The following is a 14375-nucleotide window of genomic DNA, read 5'->3' as shown; positions in this document are numbered from 1 at the left end:
TCCCGAGTGTAACGAAAAGATGGGTCCGAAGTGGTCTTTCGAATCGTAGGACGTTGAGGGTCTCGTTGCACGTATTTCTGGCGAACAAGCTCGTTTGCATCGGATTTCAAGATTCCCTATTGGAATCCTGAAACCGTTCGTTCACCTCGTCGGGTTATCTCGTCATCTTTACGCAAAGATCCATGCTCAATGAATCTCTGATACTTTACACTCCGCTTGCAACGCGTTTCTGGCTGATATTCCAGGCCTGTTGCTCGTAGATATCCACGGCACTTTTTTCTCAGGAGGTCCCTCGCCGGTATTTACGGGCGACGCGGCGAAGAATTATCCCCCCGTCTAACCGAGTGGACTTTATTTCCACTTTTCCAGCCGCAACCGTACAAGAATGTCAAACAAATGTCGCGCGCAACAAAACCAACGTTACCTCGACTATAATATTAGACGAGCCGGTTAATATTTTCCAGACCGTTTCGAGAAACCTGGAGATCGTACACGGGATAGGGCGAGGGTAGGGAACGGATGGGGAAAGGGGGGAGAGGAGAGGGAGGCACGCGAAATTCAATTCGAAACTACGCACGAAATCCAATTCGCATTTTTCACTGGCACAGTATGGCCGGTACCGAGAAAACTCGACACTTACTGCATCACATTTTCTTGGCGCAAACGTGCCCCGAACTTGGCGCCGTACGAAGATTCATCTCTCCAACGATGGAATATTTTAATGTTCCATTCTCGTCGCGGCTGGGCCCAACTTTTACCGCGATAATGACACGTTGGTGGTAGCGGGCCGAGGACGGCGGTCCGATTGCGTATGCATTGTCCGGCGCTTTCGATATTAGCTGTTTCGGTGCCGTTTTGGAAAGTACGGCGCTTTCACGCCAGGGCACCCCGGGCCTAATAAGAACCGACTAATCCTACGACCGTGTCAGCAACACCCATTGTTTCGCCGGAAGCCTACCAACGGGGAGACTTCGGTATGGGAATCCTCCTCGATCTTGGGGTTCAAGTTCAACGTGTAAGCCCGCGTATCCCGTCGTTCGCCAGTTTTCTGTGTAAACTGGATCCCCGTTCGAGCACCACTTTCACGAACGAATTCGTACAGGAAAATTCGTAAACGATACCGACGAGACCTTCTACGTAACGGGTAAATTTCGTACGGAACAACGCGCCCGGCACGTGCCGCGTTTTCGAACTAGGCGAAATTCGCGGAAACGGTCCTGGATCGCGATCGATGAACCACAGGAATTCGGCGACTCTCGCGAAAACGCACGAACGCGGAAGCACGTTCCTCGGACGGATGGATCGCCGACTAGTCACCACCCACAACTCGCCAGTGACTGATTCCACCATAGCCGCATAATGTGCCGCTGTGCTATACCCCGCTAAGGACTATCACTTCTCCCACCAGAGAGCCAGTCCAGAACAGCCACCGTGTAAAGCATGACTTTTTAGCTCGGGATGCATCGTCCTCGTTGTGCACGCTACGCGCCCACGAGGACAACGACGCTCCTGGGGACGGGTTCGTCAACACGGAGGACGCACGTGGAGATTTTGGAATTTTTGAATTTTCTTTTTTTTTTAATTTTCTTTTTAGAGAGAGGGTAGGTGAGTCTCGATCGATCGTCACTTTGCGATGAATATTAGTGTTTAGAGTAAATTTAAATTATTCGAATCTCGTTTTTGTATAAAAAAAAATTATGTAAGCCAGTAATCGAAGTAAGTAAATTATTATTTATATTGAATTGTTCTTGTATCGTTATCTAATTTTTGTATTTTTACTCTGAATGTAATCGAACGAGCTCAAGACACTTTGTTTTTCTTTATAATTTACGATTTCAATTCTCCCCTTTGCAATTGTTCATAATTCTTCTAATACGCAACAAGGGAGATATAAATGGCAAAAATGTATGCTCGATCAATGACAATATTATCCAATTATTTTCCACGGTACTTTCCCATTTCTGATTTGTTTTCTCAGGAGGTAACGATTGAAGAAAAAATGATTCACTGAGATTTAAGAATTTTCAAATATTATAATAAAGTAATTTAAGCGGATGTGTATTTATAGTATATTAATGTATAAATTCCTGTTTAAAAAATCGTCCGAAGAACGGTCTGTACCGACAGTAAATGTATGCGATGTTTACGATAACGAAATGTTTCTTAAACGATGTCGCAATGGCCGACACTAGTGCGAAGGAATATCAGGGAGCATTGGCTCAGAAATTGCCTACTGTGTGCCAGACACAGAAACTGATCTTATATAGATAGCGTAGCACTTCTCGGAATCGTATATAAACGATAGTGACTAAAACTTGCCACTGTATACACGGACGGAATTTGCAGCACTGTTGCTAGTGTGCCAAACTTTCTTGCTGTAGAACTCATCAGAAAATTGTACAAAATATTACCATTTGTTCAAATGGGTATAAAAATGTAGCAACAAAAAAATTCACAAATATGAAGAGCACCTTCAATTATACGCTAATGAATGTTTAACATTGAATTTGTAAAAGCAAACTACTTTTCGAATTAAAAACTGTAAAAATTCTGAAACTAGTCTTGTTAACACGTTTTGGAAGAAGATACATAAAAGTTTAGTACTTATTAGTTCTAAAAATAAAATATTATTTCAAATACGTAATTCTTAAAAGAAAAGTAATTCTTAAGTTGGTAAAACTGACGACCGTGTTGAATAAAGGTACAATTTAATGAAGGAACAACAATTTTGTTAGGAGTAAAATATAAAATATTTGTTGATTTTGTTTTGCAACGTATACCGTATTACTATCTTTCAAACTTCGTAACGTACTTTTAATTATAACAAGTATACGTACAGAGTGATACGAATACGTACAGCGATACATAAATGTAACATTATATATAACAAAAAACACAATACGTTATTTTATAACAATACTTACCCTACATGCACCATGCCGGCACTGCGCTTCTGGGTCATTTTAGTTGGGTCGCTCCCTGCAATAATTATAAACATTAAAAATGATAGCGGGTATTTTTAAACTCTATAAAAGTCTTCGAAACAAAATGACAGTGTACGATGAATTAAAATTCCTAAAAGAAATGAAAATAAAATAAATAATTATACCATACATTGTGACAAACAATGACTTGAAATATTGAAATAAATTTCAAGGACTGCCACATTTATCAACATTTTTACAAGGAGAAACGATTACTTTCTACATTTCGATACAAAAAGTCTCGTATACTTAAACATATGTCCATTTCTTCTAAATTACATCAAATTATATATTTTTATAAACCCTATTTGCTTCGATATCGCAACTATTTATACATACCTACGGTATACACATTTCGCAAACTAATCATTACTTAAACATAGAATGAACAGGAACAAAAGTTTTCATTGTGCCAAGATAACGTATTTGCATGTCAAAAGCAGTCTGGAATGTAGAGAATTACTAGAATTTTATGATAGAAAAGTGTCCCACTTAAAGAGAGAAGTAGCGACGCTCGCAAATCCGCTTAAAAATCGTTCGAATTTATCGAATTTATGAAATAGATATCATAGCAGTGGTGAGCAATAATTTTAATGAAACTTTTGAAAGTGATTTCCGTATACATTAATTGGCTTCGTTTGGAAAATGCTTTCAATGTCAAACAGGTATGATATTTACCTGGTATAGAATGGGCGATCGTGGATACAGTGAACATTCAGGTAAAATTTGTTCGTCACACTGTTAAACACAAAAAAAAGTAACAGACCGTTGAACTTTCACGCAAATCCTTCGCGGCCAATGCGCCTCACTCACATCAAAACTGGGTGTTTACACTCAGCAGTCGCGCCATTTTGGAGTTTTTACTCAAGATTTTATTTTTCCTCGAGCCTTCGAGCACGAGAGTCGAATTGCCTCGATTGTACCGCGCTCTATCGGACGATGGTTGAAACTGTTTAAGAAAGAAGGGAGTCTCAAAAGTCCCTATTCATTTTAGTCGAATAAGATAAATTTTAAATGAATGACATTTTCATAGTAAATACGAAGCTTTAAAGTATATTTTAATAATTTTCTAACTTTTTTTTTATTAAATTCCTTTCATATTTACATTGTGAATGATGAATGCGTTTTATAGAAATATATCATATCGAAATTTGTAAATTTCTTTTCAGTCTTTCAATCATGAATGTATTTTATTTTTAATTTCACATTTGTATCTTTATTTATGAAAACATATTACAGAAACACTTGTTTGAAACTTATACTGTATTACGAAAATAAGAGACTTTTGGGACACATTATATATCAAATCCACATATAAAGAGCTACGTTATATGCATAAGAATTTTAAACACAAAAATCTTTGAGCCTTTGGAGAATAATATTCGCAATATTTTAATGTAAAATGATTTATTCCTTATTGCATTAAAATAGTAAGTCATCATTTTTGTTATATATTCTTCGTTTACTCTTTACGACTTGTGGAAGTAATACTTGATGATAACAACTTGGTCTACTAAACATATCGACACTAAGTGAGTTAATTGAAACAGCCATTAATTGGAAAATATCTTTTTAAACGTTAATTGACGAAAGATTAAAGTAGTACTAATAACGCCATCTGCGAACAAATTTACCGTACCATTGAATACGTAACCGACACATAGTATGGAAAGTCTACTAAGAAATTGGCTATCGAGATTACCAACTGTTTTAGGTGCCTATTTGTCAAGTAAAATAAATTCTATTTAGTCAACGACTATAGAACGCATATACATAGTTCATTTATGAGATAATTGTAGACGAATCCATTTTTTCAATTGCAATTTTCAATTGAGGTAAAATATGATAAAAAAGAAATAAATAAATGTTTTTCGTACGCATTTCACTTCTTTATTACAATAAATTAGGATGCATCTCTAGTTGTATGCAGTCAAAATTATAGCCAAATAGCAAAAGGTATGCTTGACGAGTCAGTTACAACCAAGGCATTGTATTAATCGTAATTCGAATACGTTGTTACGTGTATTTAATAAAACATACTTATTCGAATTGACCGTATCGCCCTCATGTGAACAGCTCACCGTAATTTGAAATGCGACGCCGTAGCGCCGGTATACCTGTATCTGGCCTGTATCTACTACGCAACTTCCGCTAACTCGCTGCTGAGCAAAATGGACGCCTTTGTGTCTGTTTTCTTCGTATTCACACTATAAATACTGTTTTCCCCGCGATGCACCACCTTTGACATGGCGATGTTTACGCGGTGTCGTGAGAAACGTAAGTGAAAATCGTGCGGTGCTGCGGAGTAGAGTGCGTTCTCTGGTGATCGACGAGGAAACGTGTCCAACCAAATAGGCCACAACCACGGATGACAATTGAGTGAATATCTTCTCGACGAAAACTTTTGCGAACAGATTCCGCACGAAGGGACCGTTGTTTTGGCGGATGCGTGAACGTCGATGGTTTCTGTACATTGAACGACCCGGGGATCTTGGATATCGACACACCTCCCGCCAAAATTCCATTCACTGCTCACATTCTGCAGTATAAATAATCGTTGCGCGTAGCTAGGTAAGGCAATTGACACAAAACTTCACCTGAAGTTTGTTCTGTTGTGTCAAAATGACATACAAGCGTTTCTGTTAGCATCACTGACAATGGCAATTCTATTATTTAGCAGAATTGCATTCACTCGGGAGGTTTCCAGCCTATAGCATCGTTCTAAGGCCATGTTATCATATGTATGATGTTGGATGGTAGATATCCAACGACTGAAGGTAATAATATCAGCTTTATATGGCTATAGTGATACAACTGTTGAATATTGTGCGAATTCTTTTCATGAAATTATGTGAATCAGTGATGCAAATAGTTAGAATTGTTAAAGGAAACACAATTTATATGAAAAAAAATGACACTTTCATTGACATTGTGTATACGAAGCGCTTCATTTGTTGGTTATTTGATTTTACTACATACGATGGATATTTACTTACAAGTGTTACATTTTTCAAGTTGGCGCTGTGCTGTGCAAAAACTTTTGCAAAATAATTGAAATAATTGCTCATTTTGAAATTATTTCAATTTGATAATATATTTGTTGTGATATATCATGTGTATATCTGTATACATAAATTTATACATGTACACAAAAACACACACACATACAACATGGACAAACACAACATAGCGACTAGCGTAAATGTATGTACAATTATATATATGTATATGTATATTTATATATATGTATACACACACACACACGCGCGCGCACACACACACACATACATATACATACACACACGCGCGTGTGCACACACACAAAATATATATATGTATGTATTTACAGTATCTACTTATACATATATAAGTGTATGTGGTAATTGTCATAAATGATTCTTTTTATAATCACTATGAATTAAATAATATTCCATTTGATGCATTACTGTGAGATCATATAATTTTTGAAAATTTAGTACAATATTTAACAATATATTCTAAAATTGGTATAAAAAAAGGTCATATCAGATTGCTCTAACCTTCATAAAAGGACTAAAATTATATTTTTAAATCTATTACATGAAATTTTACTATGAAATATTAATGTATTGTTGCACATTTAAAATAATTTTTAACATTTTTGTGCAACATGTAATTAACAGAATAAATTTGGACATTTTTTATATTTTCCAAGTCTGTCATTTAATCGATATTCATGAATTTATATGTGAACCAACTTTATCTTGCATAAGAAAATTTCTTTTATTATTCATTTTATAATTTACATAAAAAGCATGAGAATATTTAGATATTTGACTTATGTTTAATTTTACGTGTTTATATGAATATTCGTATAATATATTAAAATATTTTCATTCATTTAATTTGTATTTTAAGATATTAATGTTTTCAATAGATTGTGTAACAAATTAACGATTGGACTATTGTTATACTTGATACAATCCTTTCTGTTCCAGGACACGAAATTACAATTAACAATGGATCGTTTGTTGGAGGATCCTCGAGCTTCGTCAAAATTTGGTTGATACATTCTGGTGCATCATGGGAACTTAAAAGAGACTTTGTTAAGTTCCCAGTATATGCCTTAGTGCTAGTGTTCTTTAACGAGCGTTAGATACAATTTTGTTTGACAGTGAAATAATTTTGACATCGGAATGTCTTGAAAATGCGAGTGTAAAGATTTTAACCATGGTTTCTTTAAACGTTTGTGAAAACAGTGCATTTAGATATGTTCTGTTGATTTATATTTATCATATACTGTGAACAGAACTTTTCTAATATGTTAGTGCAGTGTTCGTTACGTTGGATAATTCTATGAACCTCAGAGTACATGTAAGAATACTGGACCTAATTTTAATAATATTTTTTGTCCAGGCTGTAATGCCAGAACAAATCAAATTCAAGATGAACGGGGTTATACCGAGTGTACCGATCACAACTCTCGCTGGTATCGCAAGTCTCACAGACTTGTTACCTGAAATGCCCCTTCCAACACCGCTGCCGCAGACATTGACTAACAAGTCCTTGCTGTTTCATCCAAGAGTGGCAGAAGAAGCACAAATATTATTAAGTGTTCGCAATGAGAATTTAGTGCCGCAATTAATATTATCATTGTCGCAGACATCGTCCGATCATATTGAATTGAAAGACAATTATGCGAATACTGAGCAGCCTTTGGAAACCGAGCAAAATACTCCGGAATTACTTAAGGCAATTTTACAAATAAATCCACATGTATTTAAGGGTCCCCAGTATAATTCACCACGAAACTGGGCACAAGGAACACCTATGATGCACACAAATCAGACATCTGCAAATTATGGACGATTTTCCCCATCTTATTCAAGTTCTTCGGGGTCAAGACAAACACCGCAAGGTAGTCCAGCTCATCCCGCTGCTGCTAGAACAGTACTACCCCCGCCTGTTGGCCCAAATCCCTTACCCAATATGACACCGCAACCAAATATATATTCTCCTGCACATATGAGTTCTCCCGGTACGCCGTTAACAACTCTTGGCAATGTAACACCTCAACACCATAATATGGCTGGTATGACGCCTCAACATAACATGCACATGGCATCTCCTATGCGTGTGCACATGCCTATGCCGCAACATCAAACCATGAATATGCAACAAAATATCTACGATCCGATGATAAATCAACAAGTACATCATCCATTAGGAACTCATCAACCGATGGACATAGATAGTACAGTGCAAGAGAACCAACAGTTTTTACTCGATCCAGTCACAGGTCTTCCTGATATCGATTTACCAATCGAGAATATCGAAGCGAAACAAAGCTTGGATAATGTGACGCAGCACTTGTTGTCAACAGCGCAAACAACATCTTACCCAAACCTTGATACCGGTGATATAGTCAATACTTTGAACGCTACTACAACACCGATGATACAACATCAACAGAACAACAACTCAGAAAAAGGATTGAAAATACCTGGACCTTTACCAGAGAAATTAAAGGAACCAGTCGTCATGTTAGATAGATTATCGTTAGCGGACCAGGCTCTGATGCAGAAGAGTTTAGCTGCGTTTGCCGAAAAATCACCGAGTCGAGCTGCTAAAATGGGTATTTCCAACCGCGAGGAGGCGAGGTCGGAGTCGGAAAGCGAAGAGGAAATTGGTAAGAACAATAAATATTTTAAAGCGCGCGCGAAAGAGCGTCAAGTCCAAAGGGAAAAGGAAAAAGCGGAGAGGAAGAAGAGCGACGACAAAATGCGTAAGCGAAGAAGGATGTTGGACGACGACGACGAGGACGAGAAGAAGGAACAGCTATCGCCCGCTAAACCAAAAATAAGGAAAATTGAAAAGAAACTTGTCCCTGTATTAGCTAAACTTAGCGTAGAGGAGTTGATGGAAACTAATACGTATCAACGTTTCAATACAACTATAGAAACAATATTTGAAAATACAGAAGATGTTGCAACTAATGCCGAATTTGACGACGATGGTGATGTGCCTCCAGAATTGTTAATTCCTAAATATCAATTACATGATTTATGTACAGAAGCAGCAAAACTAAAAGCGTTAGGTGCAATGGAATCCATTCCTGCGGACAGATTGGTTAGATTATTAAATATTTTGGAGAAAAATATTCGAGATGGCGCTAAAGTATCTCCGCTTGCAGATCCGGACGACGATATCGACGAAAGTCGGCTATGGACGCAGTTAGCTATGGAAAGAGTGCAACGCGCTGTAGATGCATCGTTAATCGCGTTACACATTATGACGTCTAGTAATATGCCAAAAATGGTTTACTTGGAGGATGTAATTGACCGAATAGTTCTTTTTATGAAATTTCAGTTGCAAAATACTATTTATCCCTCTTTTGATCCTGTTTACAAAATAGATACAAAAAACAAGACTGACAATTATAATTCTAGTGGTCGTAAAAAGAGGGGTCACATGAAAGAGGTCCGCGAGAAAAGTATTCTTCAGGTTTATAACAAAATGCACGAATTAGTTGGTCTCCTTGCTGAATTATTGAACATACAAGTTTTAACGGATACGAGCGTCTTGCATGCATCTACATTAGGCGTTGCACCATTTTTTGTCGAATCTGTTAGTGACCTACAGTTAAGCGCTTTAAAGCTGGTCACTGTTATATTCACGAAATATGAGAAACATAGAAGATTGTTATTGGATGATATTTTAGCGTCTATAGCACGACTTCCGAGCAGCAAGAGAAGCTTGAGAACGTACAGGTTAAATTCCGAGGATCACATACAAATGTTAACGGCGTTGGTCCTGCAGCTTATTCAATGCGTTGTTGTGTTGTCAGACAATATTATTCCACAGCAGAAAAAATCGCAAGACGAAGATGAAAAGAAGGAGGAGAAGAAGCTAAATTATTTCGACGCTGATGTTTTAATTATTAACAAATACGAAACAGCGACCAGAATAGCAGGTAATTTTTTAACCGTGTTCCTCAATAAATGTGGTAGCAAAGGGGAGGAGATCGACTACAGGCCATTGTTCGAAAATTTCGTGCAAGATTTGCTAGCCACCGTGAACAAACCGGAGTGGCCGGCAGCCGAACTACTTTTGAGTTTATTAGGAAATCTATTGGTGGGTCATTTTTCCAACAAAAGTTCCGATATGGCTCTCAGAGTAGCATCCATCGATTACCTCGGCGTTGTCGCGGCCAGATTGCGGAAAGATGCGGTCAGCTCCCAGTGCAAACTCTCCACCATCGATCAGATCATTAAGGACATAAAGATTGAACAACAGAAGGACTCCGATTACGATCAAGTAAAGGATAAAGAAATTACCGGTTTGAGCGAGGACGAAGAGAGGACGGTTTTTTTACAGAAAGTACTTCTGGATTATTTGGCAGTGAACGGTACGAAGGATTCCGCGTTGGGTTACGCTCGTCACTTTTATTTAGCGCAATGGTACAGAGACTGCGCCGTGGAGAAGTCTAGAGTTGGCCAGGCGAAGAACAGTCCCAGCAAGAAGATGCACAAAAAACGGGTGAAAAAGAAAAACAAACACCACACCAGCGACCAGGAGTCCGAGTCCGAGTTGGAGGAGCAGGACGCGGACGAGAACGACAATAACGAACAGAAGAATTCAGAGGCTTACAGAATCATCGAGGAAAAGAAAAAGTACATCGTGAGTAGAATAAGGCCGTGCAGCACGGGGACGAAGCCGGACATTCTTCAGACGTACATCGATTACAATTCGGCGGAACTCATATCGCAATACCTAGCTTCGAAGAGGCCGTTCTCTCAGAGCTTCGACAGATACCTTAAACAGATCCTTCACGTGTTAACGGAATCGTCTATAGCGATCAGAACGAAGGCTATGAAATGTCTAACGATGATCGTTGAAGCTGATCCAAGCGTCCTGGCGAGAGTTGACATGCAGCTGGGTGTTAAGCATTCGTTTTTAGATCACGCCACATCGGTGCGAGAAGCAGCCGTCGACTTGGTAGGGAAATTTGTACTGAGTAGGCCCGAATTAATAGATAAATATTACGACATGCTGTCAGCTAGGATCCTAGACACCGGTGTCAGCGTACGAAAACGCGTGATAAAAATTTTAAAGGACATCTGCATGGAGTGCCCGGACTTCCCCAAGATACCGGAGATCTGCGTAAAAATGATCCGAAGAGTGAACGACGAAGAAGGTATTAGAAAATTAGTTATGGAGGTGTTTCAAAATATGTGGTTCACTCCTGTCAGAGAACGTCCAACCCTAGATTCCGAGTCACTGTTGAGAAAAGTTATGAACATAACGGATGTCGTGGCAGCTAGCAAAGATATGGGTCTCGAGTGGTTCGAACAGCTGCTGGTAAGCTTGTTCAAACCGAAGGAGGACAAAGACGATAGTACAAAGATGCAAACCGAGCCCCCGAAGGCGTTGTTAACCGCGTGCAAGCAAATCGTCGATTGCCTGATCGAGAACGTTCTCCGATTGGAGGAGACGAATTTGGAAGAGTCCGAGAAATCGGAGAAAAAGGGCTCCTCGCAGAGATTGGTCGCTTGCTTGACAACCCTCTATCTGTTCGCGAAGATACGGCCTCAGTTGCTGGTAAATCACGCGATCACGTTGCAGCCGTACCTGAGCCTGAAATGTCAGACGCAGGGGGATTATCAGATCATCAGCAGCGTGGCGCACACTCTCGAGTTAGTTGTACCGTTGATGGAGCATCCTAGCGAGACTTTTTTAGCCCAGCTGGAAGAGGATTCGGTGAAATTAATCTTACAGCACGACAGATCGGTCGTCGCTAGTTGTTTGTCCTGTTTAGGTTCCATAGTTAACAACGTAACGAGAAATTTTAAATTAATACGAGACTGCTTTAAGAAATATTACGGACATCTGACCGAGTACAAATCGTTCTACGAGAAGGATCCCACGAATCCTATGCTGTTGAAGTACAGGCCGTTCGTTAGGAGAGCGCTTTTCACCGTCGGTCTGTTGCTGCGACATTTCAACTTCACCGACCCGGAGGTGATCGAGGGTTTGGCGGAGAACATCAAGGACCAAGTGTTCGAGACACTGAACTACTTTGTGCACCTGGACAACGACGACATCCGACACTTCACGCTCTCGGCTATCGGTTCCCTGTGCATACGTCACTACGAGTTCATGCTGTTGCCCGAGTTGAAGGAGCTCTACCATCATCTGCTCACGTCGGAGAACGCGTTGGTTCACATGAGGATCCAAGTCTTGAACAACGTCGAGGTGTATTTGCAGGAAGAGGACAAGAGGATGATCAAGCAGGATATGGAATGGGCGAAGATGTCCAAGCAGGAGAACCTCAAGGAGATGGGTGACGTATCCTCGGGGATGGCGAGTACCGTCATTCAGCTGTACGTGAAGGAGATCCTTGAATCTTTTCTGCACGCGAACGTGAGCGTCCGACATGCCGCCCTGAAAGTTATACAATTGATTTTGGCGCAAGGTTTGGTGCATCCTGTTCAAATAGTACCTTATCTGATCTGCATGAGCACCGACTGTGAAAAAGCGGTGAGCCACAGCGCGGACAAGCAGCTGCAGGACATCGAGAAGAAGTATCCCGGCTTCATTCACATGAAGTCCCAGTTGGGCATCAAGCTGAGCTACCGACTGCAGAAGATCCTGCAGCCAGACGTCACGGTGAGAGGTATGCGGGTGAAGGACGGCGAGTTTCCAGGCGCGTTGAACGGTTTCCTCTACACCATACTGAGGAACACCAAACAGCAGAGGAGAGCCATCGTACTCTCCTTCCTGAAGCAGTTCGACGAGTCCGCCAAGACCAGCCTGTCGCAGATGCTCTACCTGGCCGATAATCTCGCTTATTTTACATATCAAGTGCAGGACGAGCCACTGTTCATCATCCATCATATAGACATCATCATCTCGATGTCCGGCACGAATTTGCTGCAATCGTTCAAGGAGGCGTTACTACCGAAGGAAGGCAGCAATCAGTTGTCCCAACAGCAGAGCCAGTCGCAGCACGTGACGGTAAGTCCGGATGGGCAACCGCGACCCGAGCAGTTGCTGTCAGCGTTGGAAGACGAAGAGGACGACGAGGAGGACGAGGAGGTCTTGTTGGCGAGGGTACCGGGCGACACGACGTTGCTGAGGGAGTACATCACCGCAAGTCAAGGTTTCCTACTACTTCTCACGTTGAGACAACACCTGAAGGACCTCTACGGCTTCTCCGATCAGAAGATCGGACAGTACTCGCCGACCGAGGCGGCGAAGGTGTACGAGAAAGCCGTGAACCGCAAGAACAATCTGTTGTTCAAACCAAAGGCTACACTGCAGAGACTGAAGGGGGGCGTTACCAGCGTGGAGCTAGACGCCGACGGTAGAAGGAACTTGGTGAAGGAGTACCTGGACTTCAAGCAGCTGATGCTGAAGTTCGACCTAGAGGAGGGTGAGGAGGACGGGAACGAGGCCGACACCAGCGGCAAACATTCTACGGAGCACGTAATAGGGAAGATGACGAACTCCGAGGTCGACGTGAAACTGGCGGACGGTGGAGTGGCCAGCCAGTACCAAAGCGGGTTGAATTCGACGCTAGAGCATCCGAACAACTCGTTGAACTCGATGGCTGGTTCTGGACCGGTTACGGTTACCATACCACCGGTCCACAACACGCCGATGAATCCGCCCCACCAGATACCCGCACCACGTGTGCCCAAGCTCACGATACACGCCCATCCCGAGGCGAAGGAGCACCGTAAGCATCGTGCGCACAAAACGGAGAAGGTGAAGAAACACAAGAAGAAGAAGAGGAGAAGAATCTCCGACAGCAGCGAGAGCGAGGACTACAGTGACCCTGACTTTCTAGTGTGAGTGCGGTGGTGTCCGCGCGCTGTGTACATATATATACGATCTGTGTGGGTGGGTGTGCGTGCGTACGTACGGGTGGCGCCCGACGGTCTAGGCTTCAACCTTTTCGTGAAGGATCGCTCGCACGGGAACGACCAGTGCCGGACGCTCGTTAAAATGGCGCCAGGCTCGGAACTAGTGCGAGGGAATCGGACACAAACACGAGGCAACACTGTACAGAGGACGCTGGGTGCTCTGCGAGAGTGCGTGATGCGAGATGTGCGACTAGAGAGAGTGCGCGTGTGCGTCTGCGTGTATGCGCGCGTGTATGCGTCTGTGCGTGAGTGCGTACGTGCGTACGTGCGTGCGTGCGTGTATGTGTGTGTGTGCGATGATGCGAAAATGAATTTTAAATAACGGTCGCCGGGATCGGGGCGATTTTAGGACTAATCTTGTTGGCTAGGACACACACACGGTGGATGCGCGTCTAAGATTTCTCGGTCCATATACGTTCGAATCGCCGCGGAGACTGGAGGAACTTGGTTCAGTCACGTCCTATCATCGATGTTGTTTCCTTTC

The 14375-nt window shown here is 41.5% G+C and overlaps 1 protein-coding gene and 1 long non-coding RNA gene across 3 annotated transcripts; both read left to right on the top strand.

Annotated features, from left to right (window-relative positions):
* The first annotated feature begins 5132 nt into the window (after positions 1-5132).
* Positions 5133-7132, top strand: LOC143143813 (uncharacterized). 2 transcript variants are annotated; one of them, XR_012991256.1, is made up of 3 exons: positions 5133-5555; positions 5665-5761; positions 6962-7132. It is a non-coding gene; the product is annotated as an uncharacterized LOC143143813 (long non-coding RNA). The 2 variants fall into 2 exon arrangements; XR_012991255.1 differs by having other exon boundaries at positions 5662-5761.
* A 36-nt stretch (positions 7133-7168) lies between these two features.
* On the top strand, positions 7169-13823 carry Nipped-b (Nipped-B cohesin loading factor). The gene has a single exon (XM_076305520.1). It carries the CDS (start codon positions 7320-7322, stop codon positions 13818-13820), a length of 6501 nt encoding a protein of 2166 aa, XP_076161635.1. The 5' UTR covers positions 7169-7319; the 3' UTR covers positions 13821-13823.
* Positions 13824-14375: the final 552 nt, after the last annotated feature.

Source organism: Ptiloglossa arizonensis, chromosome 1, assembly GCF_051014685.1.
Source record: "Ptiloglossa arizonensis isolate GNS036 chromosome 1, iyPtiAriz1_principal, whole genome shotgun sequence".
Lineage (NCBI taxonomy): Eukaryota > Metazoa > Arthropoda > Insecta > Hymenoptera > Colletidae > Ptiloglossa > Ptiloglossa arizonensis.
Note: the sequence above shows the minus strand (reverse complement) of the source record. Positions and strands in the feature narration are given on the sequence as shown.